The sequence below is a fragment of the Nicotiana tomentosiformis genome, chromosome 7, assembly GCF_000390325.3.
Source record: "Nicotiana tomentosiformis chromosome 7, ASM39032v3, whole genome shotgun sequence".
Classification (NCBI taxonomy): domain Eukaryota; kingdom Viridiplantae; phylum Streptophyta; class Magnoliopsida; order Solanales; family Solanaceae; genus Nicotiana; species Nicotiana tomentosiformis.
Genome location: NC_090818.1, coordinates 74105412 through 74128981, shown reverse-complemented (window position 1 = coordinate 74128981; position 23570 = coordinate 74105412). Strand labels below are relative to the sequence as shown.

The following is a 23570-nucleotide window of genomic DNA, read 5'->3' as shown; positions in this document are numbered from 1 at the left end:
AAAAATACCGCATGGAATATACCAATGTACTATGACTCAGCTCACACCCATGTCATACAAATAATTATACCAACAACATGTGCGATAACATATAATGAGTGCACAGAGACAGAGGTGTAATACACGAATATATTATCATAACTAAAAATATGACTCCAGTTAAGGCAAACAGCTCAACATAGCAAAAATATCCCAATCATGTCTCAAACAGATAAGCACATAGCCTAGAGTTTTCTTTAAAGTACCCAGTGTTGCCACAGTGAGTGCAAAGCCAATTATCAGGTACAGTAACGTACTTGCTATGAGGGTTGTAGGGAATCGTTTCCCTTTGGAACCCAATCCCCTGCATGTTTCCCCCATTGTTGGTCTACATGGCAGTGATAGCATCAGAGGACCAGGTCCACTTGAGTGATTTTTCAAGGTCACTCTTCACTCTTCCTAGTTCTTCATGAAGTTGTTTGCTTTTCTTAAGCTCAGAACACAGACTAGACTTCACTGAATTTAACTCACTTTCAAGCTTAATGTATGCCTCACTTGAAACTTCCTTTCCCTTTTGAGAATTTTCAGGCCTACTCTCTATTTTAGGTTCCCCAATTGTTTCCTTCAAGTCCACTACCACTACTAATAGGTCATTTCTCTCATGCTCAATGTTAGCAACTCTCTCAGCTAAGACTTCTTTTTCCTTTCTTACACACTCAAAGGTCTCTTTTAGGTCTACCACAATGACCATTAGATCATCTTTTTCATGTTCAATAAGTGTAATTTTTTCATCTAAAGCATCTTTCTCTTTCTTCAGGTTCTCAATTGTTTCCTTTAAACCAACAACAATGATTACTAAGTCATCTCTAGTTTGTTCTGCTTCTCCTAACTCCACAGTTAAAGCATCTTTATCATTTATAAGACTGTGATAAGCATCAATTAACACATTTTCCAAAGACATGAGTTTTTTAGGAGAATAAGATTTTAGATTTCTCTGAACATCCAGAAAATTTACCTCATCATTGTCGTCATCTTCATCATCATCAGACTAAGCCATCAAGGCAAAGATTGAGTCATACTTAGTTTCTTCACTTTCCACTGCCATCATTGAACTATCACCACGATCATTTTCTTCTTCAGATTCACTGGAGGAGTCTCCCCATGCAGCAAGAGCTTGCTATACAACATTGTCAGCGGCATTCTTTCTCTTGAAGCATTTGTCAGGAATCAGTTTCCTCTTGGCTGCGTTATCAAAGTTATTTTTGTACTGATCTTGCTTTAGGAGAGGGCACTCCTTGATGACGTATCCTGGCTTGCCACATTTATAACAGAGGTCATAATGTTTTGGCTTGCTAGAACTTCCCCTTTTTGGAATGCCTCCATTCCTGCGAACCATCTTCTGGAATCTTCTTGTCAAGTATGCCATATCACCATCCTCACCACTTGAATCATTGTTGTCTGTCTTGAGGACCAGGTTCTTCTCCCTTTTTGGGTTCTCTTCTTTCATTGTCCTTCTTCTTCTTCATTTCATATGTTTTCAGCTTGCCAACAAGTTCATCTATGGCCAGTGTCTGCAAGTCCTCTACCTCTGTAATGGCGTTTACTTTGCTTTCCCATGAACTGGGCAGTACACTAAGGATTTTTCTGACAAGCTTGTTTCATAGAATGGTTTCACCAAAAGAGTGAAGCTTATTAATGATGGAGGTGAAGCGAGTATGCATATCTTGAATGGATTCATCATTTTTCATCCTGAAGAGCTCGTATTCAGTTGTGAGCATGTCGATCTTGGATTGCTTAACCTGTGTTGTTCCTTCGTGAGCTGTCTGAAGAGCCTCCCAGATTACTTTTGCTGATTGGCATGCCAATATCCTGTTATATTCATTAGGACCAATGCCACAAACAAAAATTTTCTTTGCACGAAAGTTCTTTTCTATGGCCTTTCGATCAGCGTCATTGAATTCCTTCCTCGTCTTGGGAGTGCCTACAGTTGGGTCGCCAAGATTCTTGATGGGAACAAAGGGTCCGTCACATATGACATCCCATAGCTCAGAATCTTCAGCCATAATGAAGTCGTGCATCCTAGTTTTCCACCATCCATAATACTGTCCATTGAACCTAGGTGGTCTGTAAGTAGACTGGCCTTCTTCGAAGTTTGGAGGAGCAACCATGAGGATCCTTTCTAGGTGTTAACCTAATAGAAAGAACTCGCTCTAATACCAATTAATAGAATATAAGGGTCCACCAAACTCTATAAAGAACCAGGTTCTCTATCAGTTCCACTAGAACACACGCACACTGCAGTAAGTAAATGACAAGAGAATTTTTACGTGGAAAATTTCTAGCTCAACGGGATTAAAAACATCGACCTACCCTTGTAGAATTTCAACTTCACTACTGAGCAACTTTTAGATTACAACCTCTACAACCTAGGAATTAACCTCTTAATCCCTCACTAACTTGTAATACTCTATTACAAGACACTTTGTAATAACTCTATTACAAAGACTTTAATACTTGACTAACTCTAGCCAAGACTCAAACACAAAGGTTTAAGGTTTACAAAGGGTTTCCTACAGAATACTTCTAAACAAGCTAAGTAGAAATTACAATTGAAGAACTATTACAAAGCTATAACTCAACTAAGGACATATAATGACTTGTTGTGGGGAACTGGTCCATAGTAGTGTTGTTCTTTGTTCTTGATGCACTTGAGAATTGATTGCTTGATGATCAATGACCGTGTGAGATCTTGAATGAATTCTCTAAGTGTTCAACTGATTTGTTTTACCTTCCTTGATGTTAATAATACACTTGTGACATCACTTGGGATGATGTACGCAAGGTAGGTAAACGAAACTCCCCATAAAGTTGATTGTTGCACTGTTTTTGCACTGTACCGTGTACAAGCAGCAACTTTACAGCTGGGGCAGTTGACTTGTATTGTTTTCTCGGGAAACGATAGTTATCTGTTCCCTATGGTGTTCCTCTGACTCAGAAAAGTTGAAGCATATTCCAAGCTGGAACCTTTCGATATTAAGGTCTTGAGGATATGTAATTGGTTCCTTATCTGGTTCTTGACAGTAAGTTTGTTAGATCATCAAAACATAAAGCAAGGTAGTTGTAACCTATCATTTTCCATCCCATTGATTCTCATAAGGATTTTGCAATATGACATTCCCAAAAAATGTGGCTAATGGATTCATTTGAGGTTTTACAAACTGGACATACCGGGTTGATATTTATCCCACACTTATAAAGGTAATCACTGGTAGGGATTCTATCATGATAGCATTTTCACAGGAAGAATTTTATTTTGTTAGTGAAATTAAGCTCTCGTATCAATTTGAAGTTTTTTTCCTTGTGCTTATTATCTTCCCAAAGATTGTAACAGGAGCTCATTGAAAATACTGTTGTTATTAAGACTCCATAAGAGAGTATTTGTTGTATTTTGATTAGGGTTCAGGTCAACTGTGTTTATGTAATTAATGATGTCATTTGGGATATCAAAAGAAATTTTTCCTAGATCCCAATTGCCTATTCCACCAATATCTTTTATTCTCAAAAAGGTTTCCTCTTTATTTAAAGGCCCTATGACATGTTGCCTAAGGTTGTTGAAGTTGGGGATCCAATTATTATCCCATATGTTTAGAAGAAAATTTTTGTCAACTTTCCATCGAATACCTTTGCTGCAATGGAACCATCCTTTTAAAAGATTGTTCCAAGTGTGTGAACTTGAGTTTGTAATTCCTTTCTTACCATATTTGTTGATCAAGACTTTAGCTCATAAGGCTGATGGGTTACTAAGAACTCTCCATGTTAGGCTAGTTAATAGGGCCAAATTTTTTGACTTAGCTTTCCTGATGCCAAGGCTGCCATGCTCTTTTGGCTTGGTAATCGTGTCCCAACTAACTAGGTGCATTTTTTTTTTTGGTCGTGCTACCCCATATAAAATCTCTTTGGATTTTATCTATGGTATTAAGAGTTTTTCTGGGAAGAAGCGATAATTGCATTATATGGTTTGAAAGAGTGTTGAGTATGGAGGAAGCTAATGTGCTTCTCCCAGCCATACTGAGCCACTTGGCATTCCAATTGTTCAATATGGACCTCATCCTATCTATAAGGAATTAGTAGTCTTTAGCCTTTGGCTTGTTATCAGTTATTGAGAAACCTAAGTACATTCCGAAGGAGTTACTAATATTAATATCGAAGAAGTTTGTCAGGGAATTTTTGATTTGTGGATGACAATTTTTTGAAACCATTATTTTTTATTTGGTTGTATTGATGTTGTGACCTAAGAGGGTGTAGATGTTCTCCAGACATTGTTGGATGGAGAGAATTGTTTTATTATTTGCCTACCCCATTAGGATTAGGTCATCAACGAAAAAAAAGTGGGATAAAGGCAGGCTAGCATGGTTTATTTTTATTGGATCCCAGCTCCTTGTGTCCACATGATTGTTAATTATTTTAGAAAGCATGTCCATACAAAGTATGAATAGGTAAGAGGACATAGGGTCTCCTTGCCTAATTCCTCTTGTAGGGTAGAAACTCTTGAATTTGTTACCATTGACAAAAATTGAAACATTACAAGTTATTATGCAATTTAAGATTAAGGAGGTGATAATTGGAGAGAATTTGAAGAATTTTAATGTTCTGTAGATCAAAGACCATTCTAATATATCGAAAGCTTTTTCTAAATCGATTTTTAAAACAAAGCTTGGTTTACCCTTTGATGTGTTTAACTTTTTTATGATTTTCTGGATGATTATTGCGTTATCACTAGCCCTCCTATTTTTTAAGAAGCTAGATTGTTCTTGGCTAATTAGGAGATTTAGGAAGGGCTTGATGCGGTTGGAAATTATTTTAGTAATAATGTTTTATATGGTATTGCACAGACTTATTGGTCTACAGTTTTTTAGATTATTAGCATTTTTTATTTTGGGGATGAGACATAAATAAGTATAATTTCCCTCATGAACCTCATGAGCTCGACTTTGAAGGGGTCATCTCGTTGTCATTCCTAGATCCTCTACTGACCCTCTGGCACCATCAATACCGACCTCCCCTCTTGGGGTGTTATTATCGACTCTTTGAGCCGTTTGATTTGCAGGAGCGCTAGAAGGAACCGAGCCCCTTCTGTTTGTATTTTTGGAAGCACCTGACAATGCTTGTTTTAACTCCGTCATTACCCGGTCCTGCCTTGAGAGATGACTCATGATTGCCTTCTACTGTTCTCTTATGATTTTCACTGTTTCCACGACATGTTCCTCCTCCGCGTCATCGGGAGTTTGGCTCCTACACATGTTGGGGGTATTTCCCTTCACGAACCGAGGTTGCTTTGTCCCCTTCGTTATGGGAATCGCTAATTGAATCTTCATATTGAGGCAAATCTTCGTGTCCCTCAATGTTGTGCGTGATGTTGACATCATTAGCTGATCTTCTTGCTAGGGAAAAATCACACAAGTTAGTAACAAACGTAAGGATCAAAGCAGTTACCCAACTGTCCAAGCCCTACGGTGGGCGCCAAACTGTTTACCCATAAAATAGTATAATAAAATTTGTTACGTGGTTTATAGACAAGTGAACTGATTTGATCCAAAAACTATAAAGAAATAAGATAAAAATTAGACTTACCAATAGAAATTGAAGAAGATGACATGCCTGGCTCCGAACGCAATATCTCCGAGGAAAAAATAAAAGCAATGACAAAGAGCAAAAAAAGTTATTTAATAGAGAGCGAAAGTAAAATATAGCATGTGTTTCTCCCAGAATTTCATGTGTTACAATGGATGTTGAGCCTGCTATTTATAGCTATACCAAGGGAAACAAATGTAACATTCTGAAAATCTGAATTAGTTGTGGATGCATTAAATGAGTATTAATGTAACCTTATAGACATGTGAAGTCCTATCGGGATGAGTATGGGTGTAAACAGTTGTTTTGGAATCAAGACCGAGAATGTGGTGCATAAACCTCGATAGAATCGACTAAGTTTATGGGAGGTCCATCTTACAGCCTTAGACAGTGCAAGACCATGAAAACTCAAAGCCTTAGACAATGCAAGGCCATGAAAACTCACAGCCATAGACAGTGCAAGGCACTATCCAGGGCATTAACCTCAGCGCCCCTAACAGTGCATGGCACTGTAGTTTTGGTGCCTCTGATGGTGCCTTACACAGTTATTTTGGTGCCATATATGATGCCCCACACCGACGATATTTATCCGAGCTACTTTTATTTCCTCCTCAATATTTGGGATGCGTACACTTATTTAAACCCTACCTCATTCCCTACAACCCCAAACATGTCCATTTACTCTAGAAAGGGTAGCTCTCAAGAACCTAACTCCCCCAATGCCCCTCCATCATCCAAGGTAAGTTCTAATGATGATTCTAAATTAATTTCAATTCTCTAACACCTTATTAACATGGGTAAATCCTTCAAATCATTAGATATTCGATCGAGACATTATTGTTAAGAAAACAAATACCCTAGAACTCGAATTCAAGAGGATTGAACTTCAAAAACGTAATGCTTCTACTCCCTAATCATTTAAAACTATGAACTAATGAGTTTTTGGGAGAATAGTAGATGATTTTGATAAAGGGAATCAAATGAACTATGCTGGGGTTTTGGGTTGTTGACTTAAGATTGTTATAATCATTTGCGTGATAAGAAATGGTGTTAGTTATATATATTTGAGATTGTAGAATCACCTAGACGTAGTAGAATCGGAATTGGGTGAAGAAAACACCATTAATGAGGGCTATGAGTCTTTATGCCATAAGGTGTTTGATACAATGCCTCAGTGAAGGAAACATGAGCATTAGTGCTAATATTGGTTCCTCTTGATATATATTTCCATAGATTATCATTGAAAGAGGCGATGAACATTGTAATACGCTTAAAAAGGCTAGAGTCAAGGTATGTGAGGCTAACTCTCTATGTTTGGGAATGTTAATGATTCTCCCTACACTACGTTTCTTTTACGATGTTATTAATTGCCTCAGAAATATATAGTTAAGCCTAGTTCCTTGAATAGTTTCAGAACTTCTATTCTCTAGCTGCGTAACTCATTCATGACTTCCATTCTGAATGTTCTGAGCTCATTGCGTAATCAATATAGACTTAGGTTTGATGCCCATGAGTCTCAGTCAAGATTACTCAGCATGTCATAAACAGTTGAAGTTTTAGTTTTCATAATCAGTTCATGAATACATGTCTCAGTCTAGTCCTATTCAGTAATCCAGTATCATGTAACTCAGTGTGATTCAGTATTTCAGTATCATGTATTGCAGTATGATTCTCAGTTCCTGATTTTAAATTCCTGAATGTTGAACAGCTGTATTTGGGCCCGAGGTCGTAGTTTATGCTTTATGCATCTTTGGGCCTGGGATGCAGTTTATGCTTTATGCATCTTTGGGCCTGAGGCCGCAGTTATATATGCGTATACTTGGGCCGATGCCGCAGCTTGTGCACATATATATTGGGCCTGAGGCCGCAGTTTAATATTCAGATAAATATGTGGTTCATCATTCAGAAGAGAGAGTATTCATATCCTTACTTTCTTTGTTCAGTTCAGTTATCAGTAAATAGTTATCATTTCAGTTATCAGTTATTAGTTATAATTTCAGTTTCAGTTTCAGCAGTTATCATTTCAGTTATCAGTTATCAGTTATCAGTTCTCAGTTATCAGCTCAGTTTCAGTTTCATCATTTATAGTTCTTTCTTTTAGTTGCTTTACATACCAGTGCAATTAAAATATATTGTCGTCACTTTTGCCTGGGGCTTGCATCTCACGATACAGGTGATGATGTCCAGGTTGACGATTCATAGCGCTAGGATTCCCGTACTAGCTATTTGGTGAGCCCTAGTTCTTTCGAGGAATTATCATTATTTTACAGTCTTCTAGTATTTACAGACAGTTGGTGTTTTCAGTATTTCATTAGAGGCTTCATAGACTAGAGTAACAATTAGACAAAGTCGCAAGATTTTCATGTTAAGCAATATTGGCCTCAAATATGTTTCAGACCTATATTAGTATTTTCAAAATTTGATTTATATCATTCAGAGTTTCAATATATCAACATTTACTAGTTTAGCTTCCGCATTCAGCATGTTATGATATCACATGTTGATTAAGTTAGCCAGTTGGTTCGCTCGGTCACATGTAGTCAAGCACCGGGCGTAGTGTTATGTCCAGGCCCAGGTTCGGGCGTGACAAAGCTTGGTATTAGAGCACTAGGTTCAAGTGTCCTAGGGAGTATATGAAGCCACGTCCAATGGAGTTTCCTTTATATATGTGTGCCGGCCACGCATATAAATGGTTAACTACCAAGACATTCAGGATTGTCTCATTTCTTTCTACTCTAAATCGTGCCATGAAGCGTAGAGAAATAGTTAACTTTCTCTTCTTATCGAATTCCAGACGTATCGAATGCCCAATGACGGGCAGTAAAAACCCAAGGTCCTAGAGAGGATGATCGCCTATTGGGGTATAATTATGGAGTACATGTTGTTAAAAAAATGAGACTTGAGAGGAAGTTGAATATGGGATACAATGGATAGTAGTACCTATTAAAGCATAACCTTATCAGGAAGTGCGAAAGCAACTATCATGTTTTATGGTTATAAGTTTACCTTAGTTACCAGTTATACAGTCTCTCAGTTAGCAGGTTTATGATTATTCAGTATGCTAGTATTCAGTTAGTTAGTTACCAGATCTCTAATTTTCAGTGTATCCAAATTCTGGTGACTTGTGAGTATACAGTGATACCTACGGGTGCCAAAAGAAAAGGTAATTAACAAATATAGCAAAAGCTTCGCACATTTTAGGTCTAGATTAAGACTCAGGAGTAGCCAGATGGTGCAGGAAGTGATATATCAGATAATGGTATACTCTGAAGGACATATTTGTGTATAGTAGTGTATCCGTATGTGTTTTACATCATAGAACAATTTCATTTTAATTCTTGGAAATAGAGCCACAAGTTGGAGGATGATAGTTCAGATGTCAGACCCCACGGTGTAACAGGTTAAGAACTTAATTGCAGCGGGCATGAATTGATCACTATAGTTTTGGACACAAAACAGCCTAAGGGCAAAATAAATAGGAGTCAGAAACGTTTGTTGTTACCAAAGATGTGTTTTTTGCACGACTCATGCATATGACTAAGAAGATATGGTATACGAAAATGAGAACATATAGCAACTGATATTGAATTTTAGGGAATTATTTTAAGTTGTTTAGATTTATTGATATTAGAATTAGAAAGTATCACGTTACTAAGTTACTATGAGAAGCATCTATTATTGTGAGATAAAGGATATGACAGTTCCCCTTATGTTATATGACTAAGTGTTTACCCTGATGTTTATAGTCTGTTATGATTTTGAAGTTTATAGAAAGTTTGGGGTTATATATTCTAATTTTGTTAAAGTCGGATGAAATTACCCTAAGTGTGATCCATGTACATAGTTAAAAAAAAAACGTGCGCGACCGTAGAATAGGGTCAGATGATGAGGGAAGTTAGGAATGACCTTATCTTTCACTCTAATTATTCAAAGCAGAATAAGAAAATATGATGCTAGTAGGTGATTAGTAAAATAATAGTAAGTGAGTTTTGAGTAGATACAGTGAAATAACAATTTCAGCAGAGCTAGTAGAGGTACGATTTGATTTACTAAGCCAGGTTAACACTAGTCAGTGGGTAACAGTTTGAAATATTGAATGTGTGTTAGCACCAAAGAGTTTAAGTTAAACCCGAAGTACATTGACAATGGAAGGAAAAAAAAGAATCAACTAAGCAGTAAAAGAGTAAGCTATAGAAGAATCGCCTTTAAGAGTTATCCAAAAGGGGTTTTCCCCAAGATTGATAGTGTGAGCAGAGTTAAATCATTTAAGATTGTGTATGATAGTTGTGAATACGTTAGCTTTCTGTTTATTTAAGTAATTTAGTTTTTCCTAGTAAGAAAGATTTCTCAGAGGTAACTCGGAAGACGAGTCGTCATTAGCGTAAAGTGCGAAGAATTGCAGAAGATAAGGAAAGTTGTTCGGATCCCAACAAAAGAAAAGGATCTGCAAGTACAAGACATTAACCTTTGGTCTAAGGCAGAGATGTGAAAATTGTCAGTAAGTCCAGTTGGAGATTTGAAACCAGAATAGTTAGCATGGGATATGAAAAACAAAATCAATTCGGTAATGAGCGAAAAATGATATAATTGGCACAAGGAATATTCCTAGCGTGTGTAAGAAATACAAAGTGAGTAGAATGATCACCGAGCTTAGTTAGTGATGATAAAGTGATCACAAAAAATGTATAAAATCATGCCTAGTTGTGTATTACAAGGGTAGTGCCATTGCACGAGACCCTAATATTCAGAGTACTGGTCAAAGACTTAGCTCACAACAATACTATAAATGTTTTCAGGAAGTGTTTAAGAAGATAATCAAGTATGGGAAGTATAGCTCATGATTGAGGCAGACAAGAGAACTATGGTGAAATAAGTTCACCACTTAGCCAAGCAATGAGTTCGACTTTCGGACTCCGAAGATGGTGGAGTTGTTGTCCAGAATAGGACTTGTTCCTCCTTACTAGCCGAAGTGAAAGAGAAACAGTTTGATGATCCCTACTTGTTGTAGCTGAAATAGGGGATTCACATGCATAAGACAATGGCTTTTGAACAAGGGGAGATGATGGTACTTTGAGGTACCAAGACAGATTGTGTGTTCCAGACATAGATGGACTTAGAGAAGGAGGATCATGTTAGAAGCCCATAATTCCAGGTATTATATCTACCCAGGTTCCCCAAAGATTTTTCACGCCCCAAAACCGTGGAGCGCGACCGACGCTCAACCGAGTGAACCCGACCGAGCAAGCCTGTTAGATTTCTTCTACCCAAACTCATTCATGAATAAAGAGAATATATATTTTCCTTAATTAAACAATAAAGTGGTCGTGTCTGCAATTACCAATTTCTTACCCTAAGTTTTCACCATTTTTAAAGTCTCAAATGGACAAGTAATACAACCACAACATAGCATAGTTTGTCTTTCCCAGTACCAATACACAACCCACACTATGTCTATGGAGCCTCTATAGATAAAGAAGAGTACAATGATAATGCCGGAAACAAGGCCCCGGTTATACCTCAATCATAATACATATAGAACAAAAGATACATGATCCCGGGATGAAGTGGGGCTCACCAAGTCAGCTGGGAAGAAGGTGTACTGCTATCACTGATCAATGTCTCCTGTTGTGGAACCACCTACATCCATTTAAAGATGCAGTGCCCCCGACAAAAGGGACGTTAGTACCGTCGAATAGTACTAGTATGAAAACTAAACACCAATTTAAGAATTTAGAAATACAAGATAATTATGATGAACCAGTGCGACAATAGAATAATATAGATAACCGTCTCAACCATAGCAAGCTTATTAAAAGCTATCAACAACATTTATAGGATTTAAGATGGGATCCTCTATAACCATCTTCACACAAAGCTACCCTGCCGCCTTACCCGATGTATGCAGGTAGAGGTGTACGTACAATACCACAACTCTAATCAAGCAGCCCTGCCGCCTCACCTCAATGTATGCGGGTGGATGTATAACTACAGTACCAAGAACCTACACAAAGCGGCTATGCCACCTCACCCCAATGTATGCGGGTGGAAATGCATCAACGATACCAATACCAGCACAAAGCGGCTATGCCGCCTCACCCCAATGTATGCGGGTAGTGGTGCCGCAACAATACCAAAACCATACACAAAGCAGTCGTACCGCCTCACCCCAATGTAAGCGGGTGGAGGTGCAGTCCCACAATATCATAATCCCTACACAAAGCGGTCATGCTGCCTCACCCCAATATATATGCGGGTGGAGGTGTATCACAATCACAATCTCTATACCATAATCCCCACACAAAACGGTCATGCCGCCTCACCCCAATGTATACGGGTGGAGGTGTATCACAATCGTAATCTCTACATAACTTGGTATAATAACTTTCACATAAATCACGACTAGAAGTTATAACATGTGGATACGTAATCCATAGTTGGGGACACATCCTCAATTTATAATGCAATATGATAAGATCATTTGAAATACAAATTGAACATATATATTCATCACAAAACTTATCGGAATACTCGATTTATAATCAACATCTCGGAACTTACAAGGATAATGAGAATTCCAATTCTTAAAGAAGAGTTTAGCCGACATACCTCAATTGAGCTTCCTTAAACTCTAAAACGTTCCGGAATTCTTAGCAACTTCAATCTATTTTAGAAATATAACAAATTGAACCACAATTAGGAAGATGATTATGTCTCTAGCTCATTTGAGCATTTTATCAAACACTAAGTGTGCATTAAGGTTTCAAGGCCCTTTTTATGGAGGATTCCATCATCCCACAACCCAGTCTTTACCATTTTTAACTCAACAATCTTCCTACATCCTTTGATAATACATGCATATAAAATAACCAATCCTCTTGCCCAAAAATTATCTTGTTTATTATCCATTTCTACACAAAAATTCGAAATTGAGGGTTAGGGTGTAGAACCTTACCTCTAGGATGAAGACCTAGTGAGTTTCCCTTCTTAATCATCCAAAACTTGGGCAAGAATTGAAGGACAAATATTGGAGAACACCTTCTCACTCTAGGGCACCCTCTCTCACTCTAAAATGTCAGATAATAGCTCAAAAATGAACCAAAGAGTGTATTTAACGAAATAGGGTCGGGATTTAAAAATCCAAAAAAGGAGCTCCGGAACAAGATGCGATCGCATAACCGACATGCGGACCGCATATCGGTCGCATAGTTGGTTACAAAATAGCCAAAAGAACTATCTGTGTATGCGGTCACTATACGGTCCGCATAACTGTTATGCGATCGCATAATGCACCGCATAATAGTTATGCGGTCGCATAGTCAACCGCATAGTTGCTTCCAACTGACCCAATTAACTGCCTCACTCTGCAGCCATTATGCGGTCCGCAGAGTGGTTCTGCGGTCGCATAATGGACCGCAGAAAGGCAATTTTCTGCCAAAAGTTTTTCTTTACTTTCCGGTGCATTGTTCAACCTAAAAAGTCCGAGCCTACAATCCTCAAACACGTAAGCCTAATCCGGCACCATGAAACAGTTTGATGATCCCTAATTGTTGTATCTAAAACAGGGGATTCACATGCATAAGACGATGGATTTTGAATAAGGGGGAGATGATGGTACTTTGAGGTACCAAGACAGATTGTGTATTCCATACATAGATGGACTTAGAGAAGGAGGATCATGTTAGAAGCCCATAGTTCCAGGTATTATATCTACCCAGGTTCCCCAAAGATGTGTCATGATCTCAAGGAGATTTATTGGTGGAACGAGATGAAAATGAACATCGCAGACTTTGTGGCCAAGTGTTCGAATTGTCATCAAATGAAAGTCGAGCAGCAGAAAGCCCAGTGTTTAACGGTAAAATACACATATCCTTTAGTGAAGATGGTAAATATGGACCTTATAATAAGATTAACTGGCTTATTTTGAAAGCATGATTTGTATGGGTGAATGTGTAGATTTCCAATTGGTTGGTTCGATGTTGGCAAAGCTGAGTTATTGGGACCAGATTTGTTCAATCAGGCTATGGAGAAAGTCAAGTTGATTCAAGAGAATTTGAAGACGCCTCAGAGTCGCGAAAAGTCCTATTCGGACGTGCAGCGTAGAGACCTAGAGTTTCAAGTTGTTGATTGGGTGTTTCCGAAAGTTTTGCCTATGAAAGGTGTTATATGATTTGGGAAGAAAGAAAAGCTCAGTCCTAGATACATCGGGTCGTATAGGACCCTACGGAGATCAGGAAAGTAGCTTATTAGTTAGAGATTCCACTAGTATTGGCGGTTGTACACCCAGTATTTCATGTGTCATGTGATAACATTCTAGTATTCGGATCTTATGTCACAACATTTATGCTTGCAGTATTCAGATCTCATGTTATAACATTCGTGTTAGACCAGTACTCAGATATTGATGTTAGTTCAGTGCTCAGATATTCATATCAGCTCGGTACTCAAATATTCGTGCCAGTTCAATATTCATATATCCATGTTAGTTCAGCATTCACGTATCCATCACAGACCAGTATTCACGTATATGTTTCATGTTATGAGTATTATGATGCTCTATGAGGCTTGTGTTATGCTTTGTTAGCTGGTAGGTGTTTTGGAGAAATGTTGAAGGTAACTAACCTTTTCATTAAGACCTTATATTATAATCTCCATGTCTTTCAGTATTCAGTCAGCTCAATATTCAGTCAGTTCAGTAGCCATTTAGTTAAGTACCTATTCAGTCCAGTATCTCAGCAGTTCAGTAATCATGTATTCATTCACACTAGTACGCATGTGTTCATGACGGTTCAGCTTTCACAGGTGTCCATCCGTCCCGTTAAGCTCCAGAGTTAGTTGTAGTTACAATCAGGACAATCATTCGAGGACGAATGATCCCAAGGGGTAGATAATGTAACACTCCAAAAATTTGAATTAGTTGTGGATGCATTAAATGAGTATTAATGTGACATTTTAGACATATAAAGTCCTATCGGGATGAGTATGGGTAGAAACAATTATTTTGGAATCAAGACCGATAGTGAGGTGCATAAAATTCGATAGAATCGACTAAGTTTATGGGAAGTCTGTCTTACAGCCTTAGACAGTGCAAGACCATGAAAACTCAAAGTCTTAGATAGTGCAAGGCCATGAAATCTCACAGCCATAGACAGTGCAAGGCACTGTCTAGGGCATTAACCTCAGTGCCCCTGACTGACAGTGCAAGGCACTGTCCAGGGCATTAACCTTAGCGCCCATAATAGTGCAAGGAACTGTAGTTTTGGCGCCTCTAATGGTGCCTTGCACATCTATTTTGGTGCCCTTGATGATGCCTCGCATCGATGATGTTAATTCGAGCTACTTTTATTTATTCCTCAATTTTTGGGATGCGTACACTTATATAAACCCTACCTCATTCCCTACAACCCCAAACAAGTACATTTGCTCTAGAAAGGGAAGCTCTCAAGAACCTAACTCCCCCAATGTCCCTCCATCATCCAAGGTAAGTTCTAATGATGATTATAAGTTAATTTCAATTTTCCAACACCTTATTAACATGGGTAAATCCTTCAAATCATTAGATATTCGATTGAGACATTATTATTGGGAAACAAAACCCTAGAACTCGAATTCTAGAGGATTGAACTTCAAAAAGGTAATGCTTCTACTCCCTAATCATTTATAACTACGAACTAATGAGTTTTTGAGAGAATAGTAGATGGTTTTGATAAAGGGAATCAAATAAACTATGCTAGGGTTTTAGGTTGCTGACTTAAGATTGTTATAATCATTTGCGTGAAGAGAAATGGTGTTAGTTACATCTATTTGGGATTGTAGAATCACCTAGACATAGTAGAATGAGAATTGGCTGAAGAAAACACCATTAATGAGGTCTATGAGGCTTTATGCCATAAGGTGTTTGATACAATGCCTCAGTGACCGAAACATGAGCATTAGTGCTAATATTGGTTCCTCTTGATATATATTTCCATAGATTATCATTGAAAGAGGCGATGAACATTGTGATACGCTTAAAAAGGCCAGAGTCAAGGTATGTGAGGCTAACTCTCTATGTTTGGGAATGTTAATGATTCTCCCTACACTACGTTTCTTTTACGACGTTATTAATTACCTCAGAAATATATAGTTAAGCCTAGTTCCTTGAATAGTTTCAGAACTTCTATTCTTTAGCTTCATAACTCATTAATGACTTCCATTCTGAATGTTCTGAGCTCATTGCATAATCAATATAGACTTGGGTTTGATGCCCATGAGTCTCAGTCTAAATTACTCAGCATGTCATAAACAGTTGAAGTTTCAGTTTTCATAATCAGTTCAAAGAATACATGTCTCAGTCTAGTCCTATTCAGTAATCTAGTATCATGTAACTCAGTGTGATTCAGTATTTCAGTATCATGTATTGTAGTATGATTCTCAGTTCCTGATTTTAAATTCCTGAATGTTGAACACCTGTATTTAGGCCCGAGGTCGTAGTTTATGCTTTATGCATCTTTGGGCCTGAGGATGCAGTTTATGCTCTATGCATCTTTGGGCCTGAGGCTACAGTTATGTATACGTATACTTGGGCCCGAGGCCGCAATTTGTGCACATATATATTGGGCCTGAGGCCGCAGTTTAATATTCAGATAAACAGGTGGTTCATTATTCAGAAGAGGGAGTATTCATACCCTTACTTCATTTGTTCAGTTCAATTATCAGTAATCAGTTATCATTTCAGTTATTAGTTATAATTTCAATTTCAGTTTCAGCAGTTATCATTTTAGTTATCAGTTATCAGTTCTCAGTTATCAGCTCAGTTTCAGTTTCATCATTTATAGTTCTTTCTTTTAGTTGCTTTACATACCAGTGCAATTCAAATGTACTGACGTCCCTTTTGCTTGGGGCTTGCATCTCACGATGTAGGTAATAATGTCCAGGTTGACGATTCATAGCGCTAGGATTCCCGTACTAGCTATTTGGTGAGCCCCAGTTCTTTCGGGACATTATCATTACTTTACAGTCTTCCAGTATTTACCGACAGTTGGTGTTTTCAGTATTTCATTAGAGGCTTCATAGACTAGAGTAACAATTAGACAGAGTCGCAGGATTTTTATGTTAAGAAATATTGGCTTCAAATATGTTTCAAACCTATATTAGTATTTTCAAACTTTGGTTTATATCATTCAGAGTTTCAGTATATCAATATGTGTTAGTTTAGCTTTCGCATTCAGTAAGTTATGATATCACATGTTGATTAAGTTAGCCAGTTGGTTCGTTCGGTCACATGTAGTCAGGCACTAGGCATAGTGTTACGTCCAGGCCCAGGTTCGGCGCTTGACAAAGCTTGGTATTAGAGCACTAGGTTCAAGTGTCCTAGGGAGTCTATGAAGCTGCGTCTAATGGAGTTTTCTTTATATGTGTTGTGTCGGCCACGCATATAAATGGTTAGCTACCAAGACATTCAGGATTGTCTCATTTCTTTCTACTCTAGATTGTGCCATGAGGCTTAGAGAAATAGTTAACCTTCTCTTCTTATCGAATTCCAGACGTATCAACTGCCCAATGACGGGCAGTAAAAACCCAAGGTCCTAGAGAGGATGATCGCCTATTGGGGTATAATTATGGAGTACATGTTGTTAAAAAAAAATGAGACTTGAGAGGATGTTGAAAGTGGGATACAATGGATAGTAGTACCTATTAAAGCATAACCTTATCAGGAAGTACGAAAGCAACTATCATGTTTTATGGTTATCAGTTAACCTTAGTTACCAGTTATACATTCTCTCAGTTAGAAGGTTTATGATTATTCAGTACGCCAGTATTCAGTTAGTTAGTTACCAGATCTCTAATTTTCAGTGTACCCAAAGTCTGGTGACTTGTGAGTATACAGTGATGCCTATGGGTTCCAAAAGAAAAGGTAAGTAACATATATAGCAAAATCTTCGCACGTTTTAGGTCCAGATTAAGACTCAAGAGTAGGCAGATGGTGCATAAGTGATTTATCAGATAATGGTATACTCTGAAGGATCAAGACCGAGAGTGAGGTGCATAAAATTCGATAGAATCAACTATGTTTATTGGAGGTCTGTCTTACAGCCTTAGACAGTGCAAGACCATGAAAACTCAAAGTCTTAGATAGTGCAAGGCCATGAAAACTCATAGCCATAGACAGTGCAAGGCACTATCCAGGCCATTAACCTCAGCGCCCCAGACTGATAGTGCAAGGCACTGTCCAGGGCATTAACCTTAGTGCCCCTGATAGTGCAAGGCACTGTAGTTTTGGCGCCTCTAATGGTGCCTTGCATTGTTATTTTGGCGCCCTTGACGATGCCCCACGCCGACGATGTTTATTCGAGCTACTTTTATTTCCTCCTCAATTTTTGGGATGCGTACACTTATATAAACCCTACCTCATTCCGTACAACCCCAAAGAAGTACATTTGCTCTAGAAAGGGAAGCTCTCAAGAACCTATCTCCCCCAATGTCCCTCCATCATCCAAGGTAAGTTCTAATGATGATTATAAGTTAATTTCAATTCTCCAACACCTTATTAACATGGGTAAATCCTTCAAATCATTAGATATTCGATCGAGACATTATTATTGGGAAATGAAACCCTAGAACTCAAATTCTAGAGGATTGAACTTCAAAAAGGTAATGCTTCTACTCCCTAATCATTTATAACTACGAACTAATGAGTTTTTGGGAGAATAGTAGATGGTTTTGATAAAGGGAATCAAATAAACTATGCTAGGGTTTTAGGTTGCTGACTTAAGATTGTTATAATCATTTGCGTGAAGAGAAATGGTGTTAGTTACATCTATTTGGGATTGTAGAATCACCTAGACATAGTAGAATGAGAATTGGGTGAAGAAAACACCATTAATGAGGTCTATGAGGCTTTATGCCATAAGGTGTTTGATACAATGCCTCAGTGACGGATACATGAGCATTAGTGCTAATATTGGTTCCTCTTAATATATATTTTCATATATTATCATTAAAAGAGGCAATGAACATTGTAATACGCTTAAAAAGGCCAGAGTCAAGGTATGTGAGGCTAACTCTCTATGTTTGGAAATGTTAATGATTCTCCCTATACTACATTTCTTTTACAATGTTATTAATTGCCTCAGAAATATATAGTTAAGCCTAGTTCCTTGAATAGTTTCAGAACTTCTATTCTCTAGCTTCGTAACTCATTCATGACTTCCATTCTGAATGTTCTAAGCTCAATGCGTAATCAATATAGTCAGTATCATGTATTGTAGTATGATTCTCAGTTCCTGATTTTAAATTCCTGGATGTTGAACACCTGTATTTGGGCCTCAGGTCGTAGTTTATGCTTTATGCATCTTTGAGCCTGAGGCTGCAGTTTATGCTTTATGCATCTTTGGCCTGAGGCCGCAGTTATGTATACGTATACTTGGACCCGAAGCCGCAGCTTGTGCATATATATATTGGTCGTGAGGCCGCAGTTTAATATTCAGATAAACAGGTGGTTTATCATTCAGAAGAGGGATGTAACACCCCGGAATATCATGAATATCTTCCTAATAATGGTTTAATTTTGTTATGTCTCAAAATAGATTGGGATTTCTAGAATTTCTGGAACGTTGTAGTAATTTAAGGAAAGCTCAAAGCAAGGTATGCTGGCTAAATTTTCTCTCTTAGAATAGATATCCATAATGTTTTTGTAAGACCAAGTATAATTGGCTCAAGATTCCTAACTTCTATATTCTGGATTATTCCCTATAAACTTGTTTATTCCGAATGAGCCCTATGTCGAAAGATAGATGTTCAAAGTATGATTTGCATATTAAAATGTTGTGGCTTTGAGTCGTGTTTTAAATGAGAACTAGTATACCAATTAGGTGAGAAAATCTCAATATTCTTAAGACTCGAAATTGCTCATATGTGTACCTAAAGTCTGGATTGGAAATGTATTATTGTTGATAACTTGTAGTTGAAAATGAAATAAGTGAATTGGGATATAAAGTGTGGCCAATGTGCAAGAGTGAAAGTTATACTTGTGGCCAATTGTGCCAATGAAATGAAATGATGTGAGAAAGGTTATGAAATGAGCCTCGACTCAAATGTTTTAAAATGACTTCGAAAATAGAATTGCTTAAAAGCTTTCATACTCAAGTCATGCCATAAGTGGTTGTTTTAACAAATACTATGCTTTGTGAGTATTTCCAATGTATTTTGTGTTCTTACATATTCGTGAGTGGAAATTGTGTATTATCCTTTTGGGGAAAAGTATTTCAAGAATAAATTGTGTGTTACTTGTTGATGATTTTAACTTGCGCATCAATTGCCAATTATATTACTCCATTTCTCGGAAAAAAATCTATTGTGCTTAAATTGTTCATTTCTAATGAACTTAAAGTTGTGATTTCCGGAATATTATATGTATGTTGATATTTATGATGATGATACATGAGAGGGAAGAAATGAAAGTGTGAAATATCAAATATGGCCACCGTGCCTTGAATAAAGAATCTTGTGAATGGCCAAAAGAGCCAAAAAAAATATTGTCATTGTGAATGACTAAAAATACTAGTGGAGATTTATACAATGTGAAAGATGATGAGGTAAATATATTTGCACCTATGTTATTTTTGTGAATTATTCTCCTTATTTAGGATAAGATTGATGTGATAAAATTATTCCTCTTAATTGAAAGTGAGATTGTGGTCGATGTCTTCAAATAAGACAGCCTAGCAGGTCGGATCGTGATCGGACTCCGTACTAAATTTACGGTGGTAATGATATTTATAGTAATTGTGGTTGATTCTCTAATGAGATAGCCTAGCTGATCGGGTCGTGATCGGACCCCGTGCTAAACTTACGGTGGTATTGGTAATGATAGTAATTATGGTTGATGTCTCTAATGAGATGACCTAGCCGGTCGGGTAGTGATCGGACTCCGTACTAAATTTACGGTGGTATTGGTACTGATAATAATTGTGATTGATTCTCTAATGAGAGAGCCTAACCGATCGGGTCGTGATCGGACTCCGTACTAAATTTACGGTGGTATTGGTATTGATAGTAGTTGTGGTTGATTCTCTAATGAGATAGCCTAGCCGATCGGGTCGTGATCGAACTCCGTGCTAAAAGTACGATGGCATTGGTATTGTGAACACTGGTATTATGAACATTGGTATTGTGAATAATGGTTTATCTGTGCTAATCATCTCCCAACTAAAAATTATTATGTTTTAATTGGACATTTGGATATTGTGGATTTTGACTTGTTGTTTCTATGTGTTGCCTTTTCTTATATGGGCATTCTATTTTGAAAGAGGATTTTTAGCTATACATACTAGTGCTATTCGACAGTACTAACGTCCCTTTTGTCGGGGGCGCTGTATCTTTAATGGATGCAGGTGGTTCTACAGCAGGTGTCATTGATCAGTGATAGCAGTACACTCTTTTCAGCTGATTTGGTGAGCCCCACTTCATTTCGGGGTCATGTATTTGTTTCTCATGTACTGTGTTTTGAGGTATAGCCGGGGCCTTGTTGCCGGCATTTCCAATATTACTCTTCTGTTGTACTTAGAGGCTCCGTAGACAGGTTGTGGGTTGTGGTTGATGTTGGGAACTGAACTAGATATGTTGGTATTTGGAAATCATGTTTTTCATTAATTCTATAAACTCGTAATATTTTGGAAATTATGAAGGAAGCTGCGGAATGAAAAAGAAAGTTGTTAATGAAATCTTTTCAGTGCTTGACTAATGGAGTACATATCCTATTATTTCATGAATGAGTTTGGGTAGAATGAAATCTAACAGGCTTGCTCAGTCGGGTTTACTCGGTTGAGCACCGGTCACGCTCCCCGAGTTTGTGGCATGACAAACTTGGTATCAGAGCCTAAGGTTTTAAAGTGTCTTAGGATGTCTCGGAGCCGTGTCTAGTAGAGTCCTTCTTATCGGTGTGTTGTCGACCACATCTATAATGAGGAGGCTACTTGGACATTTAGGAATTTCACATTTCTTTGATACTCCAGTTCGTGCGATAGAGCTCAAGGTAGGAAGCTAAATTCCTCATCATGTCTTATTTTCCATATGAGTAACCCACGGGGTCGAGGCAGCGAGGAGGTATTGAAAGAACCAGTTGCTAAGGGAAGTGTCTTTGTCCCTATTAATGTTATCGTGCCACCGGATCATGTGGTAAGAGCACCTAAGAAACGAAAGAGGGTTGTTTGTACCAATAAGCTGGAATGTTTGATTTGTAAGAAACGCCATTTGAGGATGTGTTGAAAGACTCTTGAAATATGTTATGGTTGTGGAAAGAGGGGGCACAAGAAGAACAAATACCCTAGGTTGGGTACACCTAGCCATGTCTGCCCGATATGCAGGTAGGAACATTTTTTTGTCATGTTGTGAGTATGCTCAGGAGCGTGTTAGGGATGGTAGGATTGGGGAATTCCAAAGACCCATAGAGCAAACTGTTACAAAGATTGTTACTCCCGCCGTGAATTCCTGGGGGAAAGATAAGAGGGATTCTTATGACTTATGCAAAAAGGGTAAATATTAGGTCGGTGGGGTGAGTTAGTTTAACGGGCCTAATCCTCGTTGTTTGAAGTGTATGAGATGTCATTTGGGTGTATGTCACTATGGTAATAATGTATGTTTTGGATGTGGAGTAGAGGGACATTAATTAAGGTACTGCCCTGTCAATCTAAAGTCATCAAGTAAGTCACTCCTTAGTACATCATTATGAACACCGCATTATTTTCCTTGTTGTATATGTACATCCATATTGAAGAATCCTACATAAATATGGTCTTAACCAAAGCGTTGAATCACAAAACATTGCATGTATCTACTCTTTAAATGAGACACATTATTCGTGAATCCACTCTATCATAAATTCTCTTATTTACAACCTCTTGTGGAATTGAGATCTATAATTATATCTTTAAATTGAGTTATAACTCTAGGATTAATACTTCCCACTTGCTTTCCTAACTTCTCAACAAGGGAATGTATCTGATGAATTTCTTAAAAAACCTTTTGATTCAAATGGATAACATCTGCTCACTTGTGCTTATGCATGCACAGTCATAAAGTTCACCTATGTGGTATCAAATCCAATGCATAGTGGCCTAGTGTTGAGGTCCTTCTTGAGCCACTCTTTTTCTCTCCGGTGCATATGGCTCCTATGGTTGGAACATTTACTTTACTCCTTTATGAATAATATCATGAATCCTTTTCATTGTCAAGTAACATGAGGGCATATCTCTAACACCTATTATATGTGTGCGTGTCAATTGAAATGGTCACTTATTTGTATAAAGTCTCTCGAGAATTTGAGGTTTTCGTGAATTTGTCACAAGAAGATCTTTTTGTTCACCCATCTCAATATGACTTTCATATCCACCTAGATCATGTCCCAGTGTGTAACTCACTTTGCTCCTAGAATTATAGTTACCCATGAAGTAGCCTGGTATTGTAGCTGGAGAATTATTATGGGAGGAACATGTCTAGCTCATAGCAAAGTGTGCATTCTCTCTAACCAATACATGATTTCATCCAAACATTAAGATGTCTTATCTACATGATTTCACTTGTGTGTGGTTGAAAGTTAAACAGCCTTATGATGAGCATATTGATTTGAAAGACAAAACTTGTCGTATCTCTAGTCCTATCATATAGGATCAATTATTGGTAAAGGTTAAGTTGTCAGAATGATAATAATCTCACAAATGATCAACTTCTTTTTCATTCTCATGGGTGTGGCATAAATTTCTTATGTCAAATACAGTTAAAAGTGTAATGCAACTTTGTGTATCTTGAAACCCATATCACATTCAAGGTGCTAGAATATTCTAATTTCGAGTTAAACTGATTTTCACTACATTCCAAGAGGCGACCGGTGGCACATAAGTGTTATCTCTCTTTGAGGCCTACCATTGCTAAATAAGGCACGAATGGAATGAAACAATTGTTGATGTCCTTTTCATGACTCATTT

At 37.8% G+C, this 23570-nt stretch overlaps 2 protein-coding genes across 2 annotated transcripts; both read right to left on the bottom strand.

Moving 5' to 3' along the window:
* Positions 1–367: 367 nt before the first annotated feature.
* On the bottom strand, positions 368–940 carry LOC138895817 (uncharacterized). Its single transcript, XM_070180554.1, has one exon. The coding sequence runs from the start codon at positions 938–940 to the stop codon at positions 368–370; it is 573 nt and encodes a 190-aa protein (XP_070036655.1).
* Positions 941–1637: 697 nt separating this feature from the next.
* On the bottom strand, positions 1638–2147 carry LOC138895816 (uncharacterized). The gene has a single exon (XM_070180553.1). It carries the CDS (start codon positions 2145–2147, stop codon positions 1638–1640), a length of 510 nt encoding a protein of 169 aa, XP_070036654.1.
* Between the last annotated feature and the right edge of the window lie 21423 nt (positions 2148–23570).

Excerpts from the sequence above, each read along its gene's own strand:
- LOC138895816 (XM_070180553.1), bottom strand. The coding sequence starts at position 2,147 with ATGGTTGCTCCTCCAAACTTCGAAGAAGGCCAGTCTACTTACAGACCA.
- LOC138895817 (XM_070180554.1), bottom strand. The coding sequence starts at position 940 with ATGTCTTTGGAAAATGTGTTAATTGATGCTTATCACAGTCTTATAAAT.